Here is a 13,988-nt window from a genome sequence, read left to right on the forward strand (position 1 = left end):
TCAATGCAATCCCTATCAAACTACCACTGGCATTTTTCACAGAACTAGAACAAAAAATTTCACAATTTGTATGGAAACACAAAAGACCCCGAATAGCCAAAGCAATCTTGAGAACGAAAAATGGAGCTGGGGGAATCAGGCTCCCTGACTTCAGACTATATTACAAAGCTTCAGTAATCAAGACAGTTTGGTACTGGCACAAAAACAGAAATATAGATCAATGGAACAGGATAGAAAGCCCAGAGATAAACCCACACACATATGGTCAACTTATCTTTGATAAAGGAGGCAAGCATATACAGTGGAGAAAAGACAGCCTCTTCAATAAGTGGTGCTGGGAAAATTGGACAGGAACATGTAAAAGTATGAAATTAGAACACTCCCTGACACCATGCACAAAAATAAACTCAAAATGGATTAAAGACCTAAGTGTAAGGCCAGACACTATCAAACTCTTAGAGGAAAACATAGGCAGAACACTCTATGACATACATCACAGCAAGATTCTTTTTGACCCAGCTCCCAGAGAAATGGAAATAAGAACACAAATAAACAAATGGGACCTAATGAAACTGAAAAGCTTTTGCACAGCAAAGGAAACCATAAACAAGACCAAAAGACAACCCTCAGAATGGGAGAAAATATTTGCAAATGAAGCAACTGACAAAGGATTAATCTCCAAGATTTACAAGCAGCTCACGCAGCTCAATAACAAAAAAACGAACAACCCAATCCAAAAATGGGCAGAAGATCTAAATAGACATTTCTCCAAAGGAGATATACAGATGGCCTACAGACACATGAAAGAATGCTCAACATCATTAATCATTAGAGAAATGCAAATCAAAACTACAATGAGATATCATCTCACACCGGTCAGAATGGCCATCATCAAAAAATCTAGAAACAATAAGTGCTGGAGAGGGTGTGGAGGAAAGGGAACACTCTTGCACTGCTGGTGGGAATGTAAATTGATACAGCCACTATGGAGAACAGTATGGAGGTTCCTTAAAAAACTACAAATAGAACTACCATACGACCCAGCAATCCCACTACTGGGCATATACCCTGAGAAAACCATAGGTCAAAAAGAGTCATGTACCAAAATGTTCATTGCAGCTCTATTTACAATAGCCAGGACATGGAAGCAACCTAAATGTCCATCGACAGATGAATGGATAAAGAAGATGTGGCACATATATACAATGGAATATTACTCAGCCATAAAAAGAAATGAAATGGAGGTATTTGTAATGAGGTGGATGGAGTTAGAGTCTGTCATACAGAGTGAAGTAAGTCAGAAAGAGAAAAACAAATACAGTATGCTAACACATATATACGGAATCTAAGGGGAAAAAAAAAAAAAAAAAGGCCATGAAGAACCTAGTGGCAAGACGGGAAGAAAGACACAGACCTACTAGAGAATGGACTTGAGGATATGGGGAGGGGGTGGGGTGAGATGTGACAGGGTAAGAGAGTGTCATGGACATATATACACTACCAAATGTAAAATAGATAACTAGTGGGAAGCAGCCGCATAGCACAGGGAGATCAACTCGGTGCTTTGTGACCACCCAGAGGGGTGGGATGGGGAGGGTGGGAGGGAGGGAGATGCAAGAGGGAAGAGAAATGGGAACATATTGTATATGTATAACTGATTCACTTTGTTAAAAAGCAGAAGCTAACACACTATTGTAAGGCAATTATACTTCAATAAAGATGTTTAAAAAAAAAAAAAGAGTATTGATGGCTTTATAATGTCTACAGAGTTTTACATATATACAACAACAGCACTAAGATTGGTGAGAGGTATATAAACATATCAATAGACAGAGTTAAGTTAAAGATGCATTTTGTTATCCCTAGAGTAACGATTTTACAAAATACAGAGACTTATGGCTAGAAAGCCAATAGAGAAAATAAAATGTCTTTTACTAAAACAAGAGAGGCAAGGAAGAAGTAACAGAGGAATAAAAACAAAAATAAAAAAAGACAAAATAGAAAATAGCAACATAGCAGACCTAAACACAACATATCAATGATTACATTAAGTGTAAATGCCAAAACACTTCAACAAACAGGTTGAGGTTGTCAGATGGATTAAAGAAAATTACAGGCTGTCTACAGGAGATGCAAATCCACAAATTTAAGTTAAAGAATAGAAAGAAAATTAGGATAATTAAGCTGAAACAGCGATGTTATCGATGAAACAAATTTCAACACAAGGAATGTTGCTAAAGACAAAAAGGGACACTCCATATGATAAAAGAATCAATAAATACAGAAGATATTACATTTATAAATGTAAAACACATTTAATAATAAGAGAAATTCAAAATACTTAAGCAAAAACTGGTAAAATTAATGAGAGATAGAAAAGCTCACAATCATAAAGATTTTAACACATTTCTCTTAGTAACTGATGGAATAAAAAGGCAAAAGAACATGGAAGATCTGAATGAAGCTACCAGCCTCCTTACCTGACTGACATTTATAAAACTTTATACCCAACAACTGCAGAATACACTCTGCTTTTCATATGCCACAGAACATTCATTAAAAGAGACCACATGCTAGGCAATTAAACAAATCCCAATAAGATAAAAATCTTACCAAGTACATTCTCAGACCACAACAGAATTAAAACAACAAAAACAAAACATCTAGAACAGCTCCAAACACAGTTGGCCCTCTGTATCCATGGGTTCTATATCCACTGGTTCCAGGTTTACAGGTTCCAAATCCATGGATTCAACCGACCACAGGTCAAAAAAAATTCCAAAAAGTTCCAAAAAGCAAAACTTGAATTTGCCACATGCATACAACTATTTACATATCATTTATACTGTATTTACAACTACTTACATAGCATTTACATTGTATTAGATATTATAAGTAATCTAGAGATGATCTGATTAAAATATGTGGGAAGGATGTAGGTTATATACAAACACTATGCAATTTTATAGAAGGGACTTATCCTTGGTGGGGCAGGGAGTGTGGGGTGGGGTTCCTGAAACCAATCCTCCAAGGATACCAAGGGATGACTGTATCTGGAAGTAAATGACTCATATTTGACTAGACTTTGAGTAAAAGAAGTCACAAATTTAAAAATGTTTTGAACTGAATAATAAAAAAAACACATTATTAAGATTTTTGAGATGTAGCTAAAGCAATGCTAGAGCAATACAACCAAAAGCTGTTTCTTTGAAAAGATGTAATGAAATTGATAAATCTCTAAACAGAATAATCAAGGGAAAAAAACTAATCAGAGGGAAAAAAAGAGAATACAAAATACCTCTATTAGGAATGAAAAAGAGGATATCACTACAAATTTCTACATTAAGAAGTTAACACCTTCGGTCAATAAATCCAATTACACAAATTACTTAAGAGATACAAATTGCCCAAACTGACACCAAGAAGAAATGAAAATCTGAACAGCTTTATATCTACCCAAGAAAATGAGGTAGATGAAAAGCTCTGGAAAAAAAAGAAAAACCCATACCTAGATGGCTTCACTGGTGAGTTTTAGCAAACATACACAATAGGAATAATACCAATACTGTAAAAGTCTACAAAAAAAGAATTTACAAAAACTCTTTCAGGAAATGGAGGAGGAAATAACTGTAAATCCATATGATGCTAGCATTACCCTGATACCAAGACCAGCTAAAGCCATCAAAAGAAGAGAACTACACACCAATATTTCTCACAAGCATAGAGGCAATGATTCTAAATTTTAGCATATCAAATCCAATAATTTATAAAAAGGACAATAATTCTTAACAAAATAGAACTTATTCATGGAATGCAAAGTTGGTTTAATATCTGAAAATAAATAAGTGCAATTCATCACATTAACAGGGTAAGACAAAAACTATGTTATTTCAATAGATAAAGAGCATTCGACAGAATGCAAAATGCATTCTTGGTTTAAAAAATAACTCTCAGCAATTAGAAAAGAACTTTCTCAGCCTGACAAAGGGAATCAACAAAAATCCACAGCAACATCGTACTCAATGGTGAAAAACTGAATGGTTTTCACCTAAGAACAGAAGAAGGCAACTCTCTCACTCTCACAACTTTTACTCAACATTGGACTGAAAATTCTAGCTAGTGCAATAAATTATTACAGGGACAAAAAGGGATACAGATTGAAGAGGAGGTAGTAAAACTGTCCTTATTTACAGATGACGTGATTGTGTACATAGAAAAACCCTATGATATCTACAATAAGCTATTATAATTAATGTGAATTTAGCAAAATAGTAGGGTGCAAGATTAGAAACAACGTCAAGATCAAACAAGATAAGGAAAACACTCTTGAAATAAATTTTTTTTTCATCATAAGAAAAAAAATTCAATAATCGTGTATGGTGATGGATGTTAACTAGACTTATTGTGGTGATCACTTTGTAATATAAATAAATATTGAGTCATCAGGTTGTACACCTGAAACTAATATAATGTTCTACATCAATTATATTCAATTAAAAAAAAGAACACCTAAATAAGCAAGAAATATAACAAATTCATGGACTGGACAATTCAATATTAAGATGTCAATTTTCCCCAAATGACTTATATATTTAATGTAATTTCAATCAAGCACTAGTAGACTTTTTTTGTAGAAATTAGCAGAACAATTCTAAAATTTATATAAAATGTAAACAACCTAGAATAACCAAAGTAATTTTAAAAAGAAAAAACAAGTTGAAGAATTTAGACTACATGATTTTAAGACTTATATGGTATAATATTTAGTATGGCAATAGTGTGGTATTGATAAAAGGACATACAGATCAATGGAACAGAACAGTATGTCCTGAAATAGACCTAAAAATATACATTCAACTGATGATCAAACAAGGTGCTTAGGCCAATTCATTGGGTAAAGAAGTCTTTTCAACAAATGGTGCCAAAACAACAGATTATCCATATAGAAAAAAATTAACAATTGCCCTTTACTTCACATCATACAAATATTAGCTTGAAATAATCCACAGATCTAAATGTAAGAGCTAAAACTATAAAATTTCTAGACGACAAAGGAGAAAAATCTTTGCAAGCTTGGAAAGGGTAAAGATTCCTTAGAACCAAGAAGAAAAAAAAATCATAAAAGAAATAATTTATAAATTAGACTTTATCAAATTTTTAAGCTTTTGCTTTTCAAAAGCCATCCTTAAAAAAAAAAAGCCAAGACACAGAAGGGAAGAAAATATTGTTAATATACATTTGAGAAAAGACTGAGAATATTTAACACATGCTTTCATTCATAAGAGAACCTAAAAAAAGGACAAAAAAACCTTCCAGATACTTCACAAAAGACACAAATGACCAATAAGAACACAAAATGATACTAAAACTAATTGGTTTTCAAAGAAATGTAAATTAAAATCACAACAATACACCACCATACACGCACTACAACAGCTAAAATGAAAAAGATTGATAATATTGAGTCTGGGAAAACCTAAGACAGTGAAGATATAAACTCAATCCCAGCTGATTCAATGCAATCCTAATCAAAAATTTAATAAAGGTGTGTATGTATGTGCACATGTGTGCAATGACCTTAAAAAGATAATTTCAAATTTATGTGAAAATGCAAAGGACCAAAATTAGCTAAAACAACCTTAAAAAACAGAAGGTAGAAGAAAAAGTTCTACCAGATATCAAGATTTAAAGCTAAGAACAAAGCCAGAGGTATCATGCTCCCTGCCTTCAGACTATAATATAAAGCTACAGTAATCAAAATACCATGGTACTGGCACAAAAATAAGACACCTAGATCAATGGAACAGAATAGAAAGCCCAGAAATAACCCCATGCACCTATGGTCAATTAATCTACAACAGGGAAGCAGGAATATACAAGCGAGAAAAGACAGTCTGTTTAATTAAGTGGTGCTGAGAAAATTGGATGGCTACATATAAAAGAATGAGATTATAACATTTCCTCAAACCATATACAAAGATAAACTCAGGGCTTCCCTGGTGGCGCAGTGGTTGAGAATCTGCCTGCCAATGCAGGGGACACGGGTTCAAGCCCTGGTCTGGGAAGATCCCACATGCCGCAGAGCAGCTGGGCCCGTGAGCCACAATTACTGAGCTTGCGCGTCTGGAGCCTGTGCTCTGTAACAAGAGAGGCCATGATATTGAGAGGCCCGCGCACCGCGATGAAGAGTGGCCCCCGCTTGCCACAACTAGAGAAAGCCCTCGCACAGAAACAAAGACCCAACACAGCCATAAATAAATTAAAAAAAAAAAAAAAAAAGATAAACTCAGAATGGATTAAGGACCTAAATGTAAGACCAGAAACCATAAAATTCCTAGAAGAGAAAACAGGCAGAATACTCTTTGACATAAGTCATAGCAATATTTTTTTTAGATCTGCCTACTAAGGCAAAGGAAATAAATGAAAAAATAAGTGAATGGGACCTAATTAAACCTAAGAGCTTTTGCACAGCCGAGGGAAACCACTGACAAAACAAAAAGACAACCTACTGAGTGGGAGAAAATCATTTGCAAATGATGTGACTGATAAGGGATTAACATCCAAAATTTATAAACAGCTCATACAACTCAACATGAAGAAAACAAACAACCCAACTAAAAAATGGGCAGAAGACCTAAATAGACATTTTTCCAAAGAAGACACAGATGACCAACAGACACATGAAAAAATGCTCAACAGTGCTAATTATCAGAGAAATGCAAATCAAAACTACAATGAGGTATCACCTCACTCTGGTCAGAATGGCTATCATCAAAAAGTCTACAAATAATAAATGCTGGAGAGAGTGTGGAGAAAAAGGAAACCTCCCACATTGCTTGTGGGAATGTAAATTGGTAGAGCCACTATGGAGAACAGTATGGAGGTTCCTTAAAAAACTAAAAATAGAGTTACCATGTGATCCTGCAATCCCACTCCTGGGCATATATCTGGAAAAGACAAAAACTAATTCGAAAAGATACATGCACCCCAATGTTCACTGAAGCACTATTTACAATAGCCAAGACATGGAAGCAACCTAAATGTCCACCGAGAGATGAATGGATAAAGAAGATGTGGTATATATATATATACATATATATATACACACACACACAATGAAATATTACTCATCCATAAAAAGGAATTAAATATTGCCACTTGCAGCAACATAAATGGACCTAGAGAATATCACAGTAAGTGAAGTCAGAGAAAGACAAATACTGTATGATATCACTTATATGTGGAATCTAAAAAAAACAAACTAGTGAGTATAACAAAAAAGCAGACTCACACATATAGAGAACAAACTAGTGGTTACCAGTGGAGTGAGAGAAGGCAGGAGGGGCAAAATAGACATAAGGGATTAAGAGATACAAACTACTATGTATAAAATAAATAAGCAACAGGATATATTGTACCGCACAGGGAAATATAGCCATTATTATGTAATAAATTTAAATGAAGTATAATCTGTAAAAATACTGAATCACTATGCTATATACCTGAAACTAATGTAATATTATAAAACCCACTATACTTCAATTAAAAAAAATTTCATAAAGCTATAGTAAATAAAAATATTATTGTGGTCTGGGGACTATATAAAAAGGCAAAAATTGATTATATGTAAAGTCAAAATAGTGACTACTTCATGGGTGTTGGGGGCTAGGAGTGAGAGAACATTACATTCTGGGAGTGAAACACTAGTGGAGGCTTTTGTAAGACTAACAATATTCTATTTCTCAACTTTCTTGTGGTTATGCATGTATTTATGTTTTGTGCTTTTTTTCTATGTGTATAATTTACAAAAAAAATAACGGGAAAACTGTAAGAAAAAATTAGAATAAAAGTGTTGTAAAAAATAAGAGCTTAGAGATAAATATTTAAAATGTTAACTATGTTGATAACTTTTAAAATATATATATTTCTCAAATTTTCCATAAAGAATAGGAATCCCTTTAATAATCAGAAAAAAATTTATTAAAAATTGCACATCATCTTTCCAGACTTAAAACTTCATTACTTTAGAATAAGTAGGGTAAGAATCAATCAGAATACTGATTTGGAAATCAGAATGATTTCCTATCAGAATATGATTAGGAAAATTCCTAAATCATAAAATACTTATCGTATTGCTTTAAACTCATAAGGTAACTCAGCCTAGCCTAATCTGATGAAAGAGTACTGCAGGATCTAAATTATGCATGAGCTATTTCAAAATAATTTGTTTTTAAAATAACAAGACATGTAATTTAGCATACATTAGATGATATTTTTGGTTTGCTATGTCTTCATGGGTCTACTCTAATACAACCATGCCTGAATTTGATAAAATTCCTAGTGAAGAAGAATTATGAGAGCTTAACTGAACGGTAGAACTTCTTGTTTTTACCTATAGAAACCTGACCTTCACTGTGTTTGTATCATTATTTTGATTAGAGCAGGGTCAAAAAGTGGGCTGTAATCAGGCCAGATTACAGTTGCTAAATATGACAAGGAAGCATTTAAGCATGTTTAGGAAAAGTACTCTACTTAGTTTACTAATGTAGATCCAGTACTGGGTACAGTGTCTGGTTCAAAGAGAGTACTCAAAAACTTCTTGAATGAATACAGATGAGAAAATATGGGGTCAGACTGAAATAAATATATATGACTAGGCATGGTATCAGAACTGATAAAATTTAAGGTGGGAACTTAAAAACTACTTGGATTTTACATTTACGAATCATTTGGCACCAAGTTGCTGGAATACACACATTCTATTGTATTTCCTTTGCTCTACTATTTTATTCTTAAAACAAAACAAAATCCTATTGATGTTCTTAACTGTTCAAAAGATATACATTGTTTGCCATCTGTTTTGGAAATTCTTCTAAATGAGTTTTCTTCACTATTCTTTCCCGACAATGATGATAGTAATAATGATATGCTCCATTTCCAATAATATTAACAAAAATTCAATAGGAGGATTCTCTCAAGGAGGTCTCAATTGCAATGTGGTCTTTTAATCCAATATTTTATTCATAAGTAACAAAAAAACAGATTTGATTATTTACTGTTTGCTAAGTTTACAGTACTAAAAAAAAAGTTTACAAATGAAAGCTTTGTGAAAAATAAAATTTGCTTAAAAGTATGATATTGTCAAAGTTTTTATGTAACAATATGCTCAAAGAAAAACAACAGTAGTGTAAAAATAAATTTAATATAACAAAATCCTTATATGGTTTATGGTTCTCTAAGTGCTTTCACACACATCATTTCATTTGCTTCTCACTATAGTTATGTAGATTACCAGTTCACAGATGAAGAAATGAAGGCTTACATACATTAATGTCATTTGCCTAAAAGTTCAAAAGTAGAAGTCTGGATGTGACCCCATGTTTTCATTTCCTCAAATGTGTTACTCATATATAACATGGAAACATTCACAACTTACATGATTTTCAAATGTGGATTTTTATTGCCATTTTCTCACTCATCTAACCCCTCTAGCTTCCTCTGAATCTGCTGCATCTATTTTAAACTAATTTTCTCCCTTTTTTCCTAATATCTCTTTAAATCTGTATATTTTTAAGTCTTTACTAACTCAAGTCCACTTCAAATTTTCTTCTCAACTAGCCATTCAAATTTCTTACTAAATCCCTGAACAGTAATACATAAATTATAGCAGGTGAGGAAACTGTAGTTAAATGTTCTGTAAAGAATAAACACAAAACGGTGAACTTAAAGTCATTTTCTCATTTATTTGTAGAAATGACTACAATGATTACCTGTGTCCGAGAAGTCGATTTTCCTTTGGTATCAGTAGGAAATTTGCCTTTATTACTAATACGTGCTGCCTGTTCTTTACAGAAATTTATATGTCTATCAGCTGCATTTTCATTAAATCTCCTCTGGCAATATGGACACTGAATATAATCTAAAACAGAAAAAAGCAACATAATACTTGAAATGGGACATAAAGAGTTATAAGTTTTATGAACAGTAACGCAAGACATATAACATAAATAACAATTGCTAAGCAAAAACTCTCATTTTCTTATAACCACCCAACCTGACTTATCTAAACTGAGTAAAGACATTTAAGAAAAAAGCATGCTAGTATATGATAAACTACAATTTTCTCCCAGCTTAGAATTTGAGGGGAAAAAAAAGATAAATCGTCCCTACATAAAAATGAGTAAGTAAAGGAAAAATGTTAATTATTTTTTGCTTCTATATTACCATATGTTTTCATCACAAATATATATTTTCATAAGGTAGACTAGGTTAAGTAGTTAATAACACATTACATTAAATAAAAATCTACATAAAATTTTAAAATTTGGGCTCATCTGTTAAAATCTTTCATTTCAATTAGAGGAAAGCTGTCAAGAAATAATTTAATAGACTTTATACAGTTTTATTTTCTCTTAGAGATCCCAACAGATGGAATAAGTAATAAAAATATATCTCCTTAACATAATTAATTCAAATTTAAGAAACAGCAAATGTTGCAGATTATATATTCTCCCCAAATGCAATATATAGTACAAACAAAACTTCTTACAAAATAAATCTTAAAGTTATCCCAGAAAGAACCAAATTTTATAGCACTGTGAAAAATTTCAACTCTATGAGATACAGAGAAGAAATAAATATAACAACTTAGCAGTGTCAAAAAAAATCTTCAATTTATTTCAACAGGTTTACTTTTTGAGATGGAGTTTGCCCTTTAGAATTTAACACTCATCTGAATCTCAGAAATTTGTCCTGCTAACTAGTGAAATAGGTCTAAAATCTCTAATAACAAAGAAGTTGTTCTGTCAGGACTAAGCGATCAAAAAATTTCTGAAGTCCAAATTATCCTGAAGAACTGCCCCCCCCCGCCCCCACTCTGACTTATGTAAACATGAGAAATATAGCTGTGTTGAATAAGATGCAATATACAAATACCTCTAAAACAAAGAGAGAATTCAACTTCATGCGGAAAATTAAGGTAGAAATAGAAGAGACGCAAACCCAAACGGAACATTCCAGAAATACTCATAGCATTAAAGTTAATTACTAAGACTCAAACAGGAGTTGGCAAACAAGGGCCCATGGGCCAAATCCAGCCTGCCTGTGGCATGTTTCTGGAACACAGCCACATTCATTCATTTACATATTTTCTGTGGCTGATTTCTTGCAACAGTGGCAGAGTTGAGTTGAAACAGAGACCTTATGGACTGCAAAACCTAAGATATTAACTATTGGTCCTTTATAGAAATTGTTTATCAACCTCTCCTCTACAATAAAATGTTATAAAGGATCATGCCTAACTTTCTCTTTACTAAGAAATTAATCCCAACTTAGAATACTAACACAATTTTAATGCAGCTAACTTGTTATATTAAAATAACTACCTCTTGAGGCTACTCCATTAACCACTGTCAAAATGTCAACGGTGCTATTTTAAATCTTTCATTATCTCAATTATCTCATATTTGGTTGCCAGCATCTTGCCTTGCTTTTGGGAACAATAAACAAAAAACTTTTACCCACCCAATGAAGAAAATATAAAAATACATGAATTTAGGGCATAATCTAGGTATATCCATCTATATGGTGGTTACCCCACTAGAACAATACATTTTTAGAAGCAAAATTATGATTTTTTTTCCCTTCCCAGATTAGAAGATACCAAAGAACCAGGCAACATAATTATCTGAATCTTACTGAATGACTATATTACAATCGACATTATCCATGATTAAAATATTTCCTGGAATATTAACATTTAATAGTTACTACAATAATTTTTAAATGATATTAAATGCTTTATAAAGTATTGAGATAAAAAGATAATGTATTTCTATGTTCAACACTGATGTGTCTTTATAAGCCTAAAGGCCTGGATTGTCACCATTATTTTATAGGAAAACTTTTAAAGATCATGCTTCATTAGGTTCAATTATTATAAGTTAACTTTAATAATATCTTAAAATTTATAAGAAATCTATCAATACTATGGATATTTTCTTCCCACATGAACAATTTCTGTGAACAATATGACATATACCAGGATCATAAGAAGGTGGAGGAGGGGGAGGAAGTTTGCCACCCTCTTTAAGGGCCTGACCAAGGCCTTTAGCTGCTCTTATGGTGGCTATGAACTCTTCATGCTTTCTTCTCCAATTAGATGGCTTCTTTGGTGGTTCAGGCTGCCAACAAATTAAAAAGACAAACAAAAAACAGTTTCAAAACAATTTTTAATAAATTAAAATAAAACTCAAGAAAATGCCATATTATTTTAAATGTTCCCTCATCAGGAGTCCCTAAATGATCTCCCTCCCAAATTTATAATTTTAAAAAGAAACTTTAGGCAACTAAATTATACGCAATTTTTAAAATACAATTGTAATTGTGACAGACACTGCTAAATTGCCTCCTGTAGGTGTTATAAACACTTAAGCCACCACTAAGAGTGTATTTCCTGATTTTCCCATAGTTTCTCCAACATAGTATGATACTAAACTTCTGGTTTTTTAACTGATTAGAGAGGTGAAAAATAGTTCTCTCTGTGGTTTTAACTGCCTTTTTTCCTATAATGAGTGAGAGCGAACATCTTTTCATATCATAAAGAATCATTTCTATTGTCTTTTCTGTGAACTGTTTATTAGTCTGGTCAACGTATCTATTGGGTTATTGGCCTTTTTTTTTTTTTTTAACAATTTCTAGTAATTCTTTATAGGAGACTAGCCCCACCCCTCCTCCACAATACATCTCTTTTAACCTTGTTTAAGGGTCTCCCGATATGCAGAATTATTTTTAAATGTAGTTTAACTTACTTCTTCTTTTATAGTCTCCAGATCTGCAGTCAGTTAGCAAGGCCCAACCTCACACTAAGGTAAAATAAAATTTTTCCATGTTTCTACCTAGAACCATTCTTAAATCATTTATTCATTTGGAATTTATCCTGATTTATGACATACGGACTCTATTTTCTGCTTTTTTAACATGGCTATGTGGTTATCTCGCCATCCTTTATTAACTTTTCTCCCCAGTGAATTGAGAGAACACCTTTATCATATTCTCTTTGGCATTTGGGTCTATTTCTGAATTCTCTGTTGTACTGTTCTGACTATATGTGTGTCAGTACCCGTATTTTAAATATTCAGATTTTATAATAATATTTTAATATCCACTAAGGTAACCCTACTTTATTCTGCTTTTCTTTCAATCTTTTCTGGTTATTCTTATATGTGTATTTTTCCATATGAACTTTAGATTCAGCTTGTCTATTTTTTTAAACTACATTTTTTTTTTAAACTACATTTTAACTGGAAAAATTAAACGTTACATTCAAAAACAACTTAAGGAACTTAAGGACTCTATTTTGCTAAGTCTACCTATCCAAGAATGAGATATATTTCCATTTGAAGAAGTGTTCGTTTGAGTCTTTCAGTGGTTTTTTAAAGTAGTCTTTGTGGAAGTCTTGCACCTTCATTATTATAAGGTTTATTCCTAAATATTTTATATTTTGTGTTGTTCTTTTATAAGGGTCTTTTAATCATTTTTATATTTCAAGGAGTTGTTTGTTGAAATATGAAACCTGATAATTTCTGTATATTAACATTACATCTCATTACTTCACTGATTTCTCTTTCTGTTTGTAGTAATTTTTCAGTTGATCCTCTTGGGTTTTCCAGGTATATCATCACCTAATAATGATAGTTTTACCCCCTCTTTTCCAATTCCTATGCATCTAATTTCTTGTTATTATTTAACTCTATTGACTAGCACTTACTGTATTGGTTGGAGCTTAATCTTGTTCCTGACTTTAATGGAACTACCTCTAAGTATCTTTCCATTAAACATAATGCTGGCTTGTGTGCTACAAAGAAATTTATTTTGTCATAATGTTGAAATATCTGATTATTCCTATTATGTCTTTGTTTTTTAAATCAAGAATATTATGTTGAGCCAACAAAATCAAAAGATTGTTCTTCAAAAACACTAATAAGGCA

General features: G+C 32.5%; 1 protein-coding gene across 2 annotated transcripts in view; it reads right to left on the bottom strand.

Moving 5' to 3' along the window:
* ZC2HC1A (zinc finger C2HC-type containing 1A) overlaps positions 1-13,988 on the bottom strand; it is a 69,140-nt gene that overhangs the window by 35,313 nt on the left and 19,839 nt on the right. For both annotated transcript variants that reach the window (XM_007185088.3, XM_028167190.2), the window contains exons 4-5: positions 12,041-12,182; positions 9,771-9,919 (exon numbers count right to left, since the gene is read on the bottom strand). In XM_007185088.3, the coding sequence (XP_007185150.1) occupies positions 9,771-9,919; positions 12,041-12,182 (291 nt within the window). The remainder of the gene's footprint in view (positions 1-9,770; positions 9,920-12,040; positions 12,183-13,988) is intronic.

This window comes from Balaenoptera acutorostrata, chromosome 17 (genome assembly GCF_949987535.1).
Source record: "Balaenoptera acutorostrata chromosome 17, mBalAcu1.1, whole genome shotgun sequence".
Classification (NCBI taxonomy): Eukaryota; Metazoa; Chordata; class Mammalia; order Artiodactyla; family Balaenopteridae; genus Balaenoptera; species Balaenoptera acutorostrata.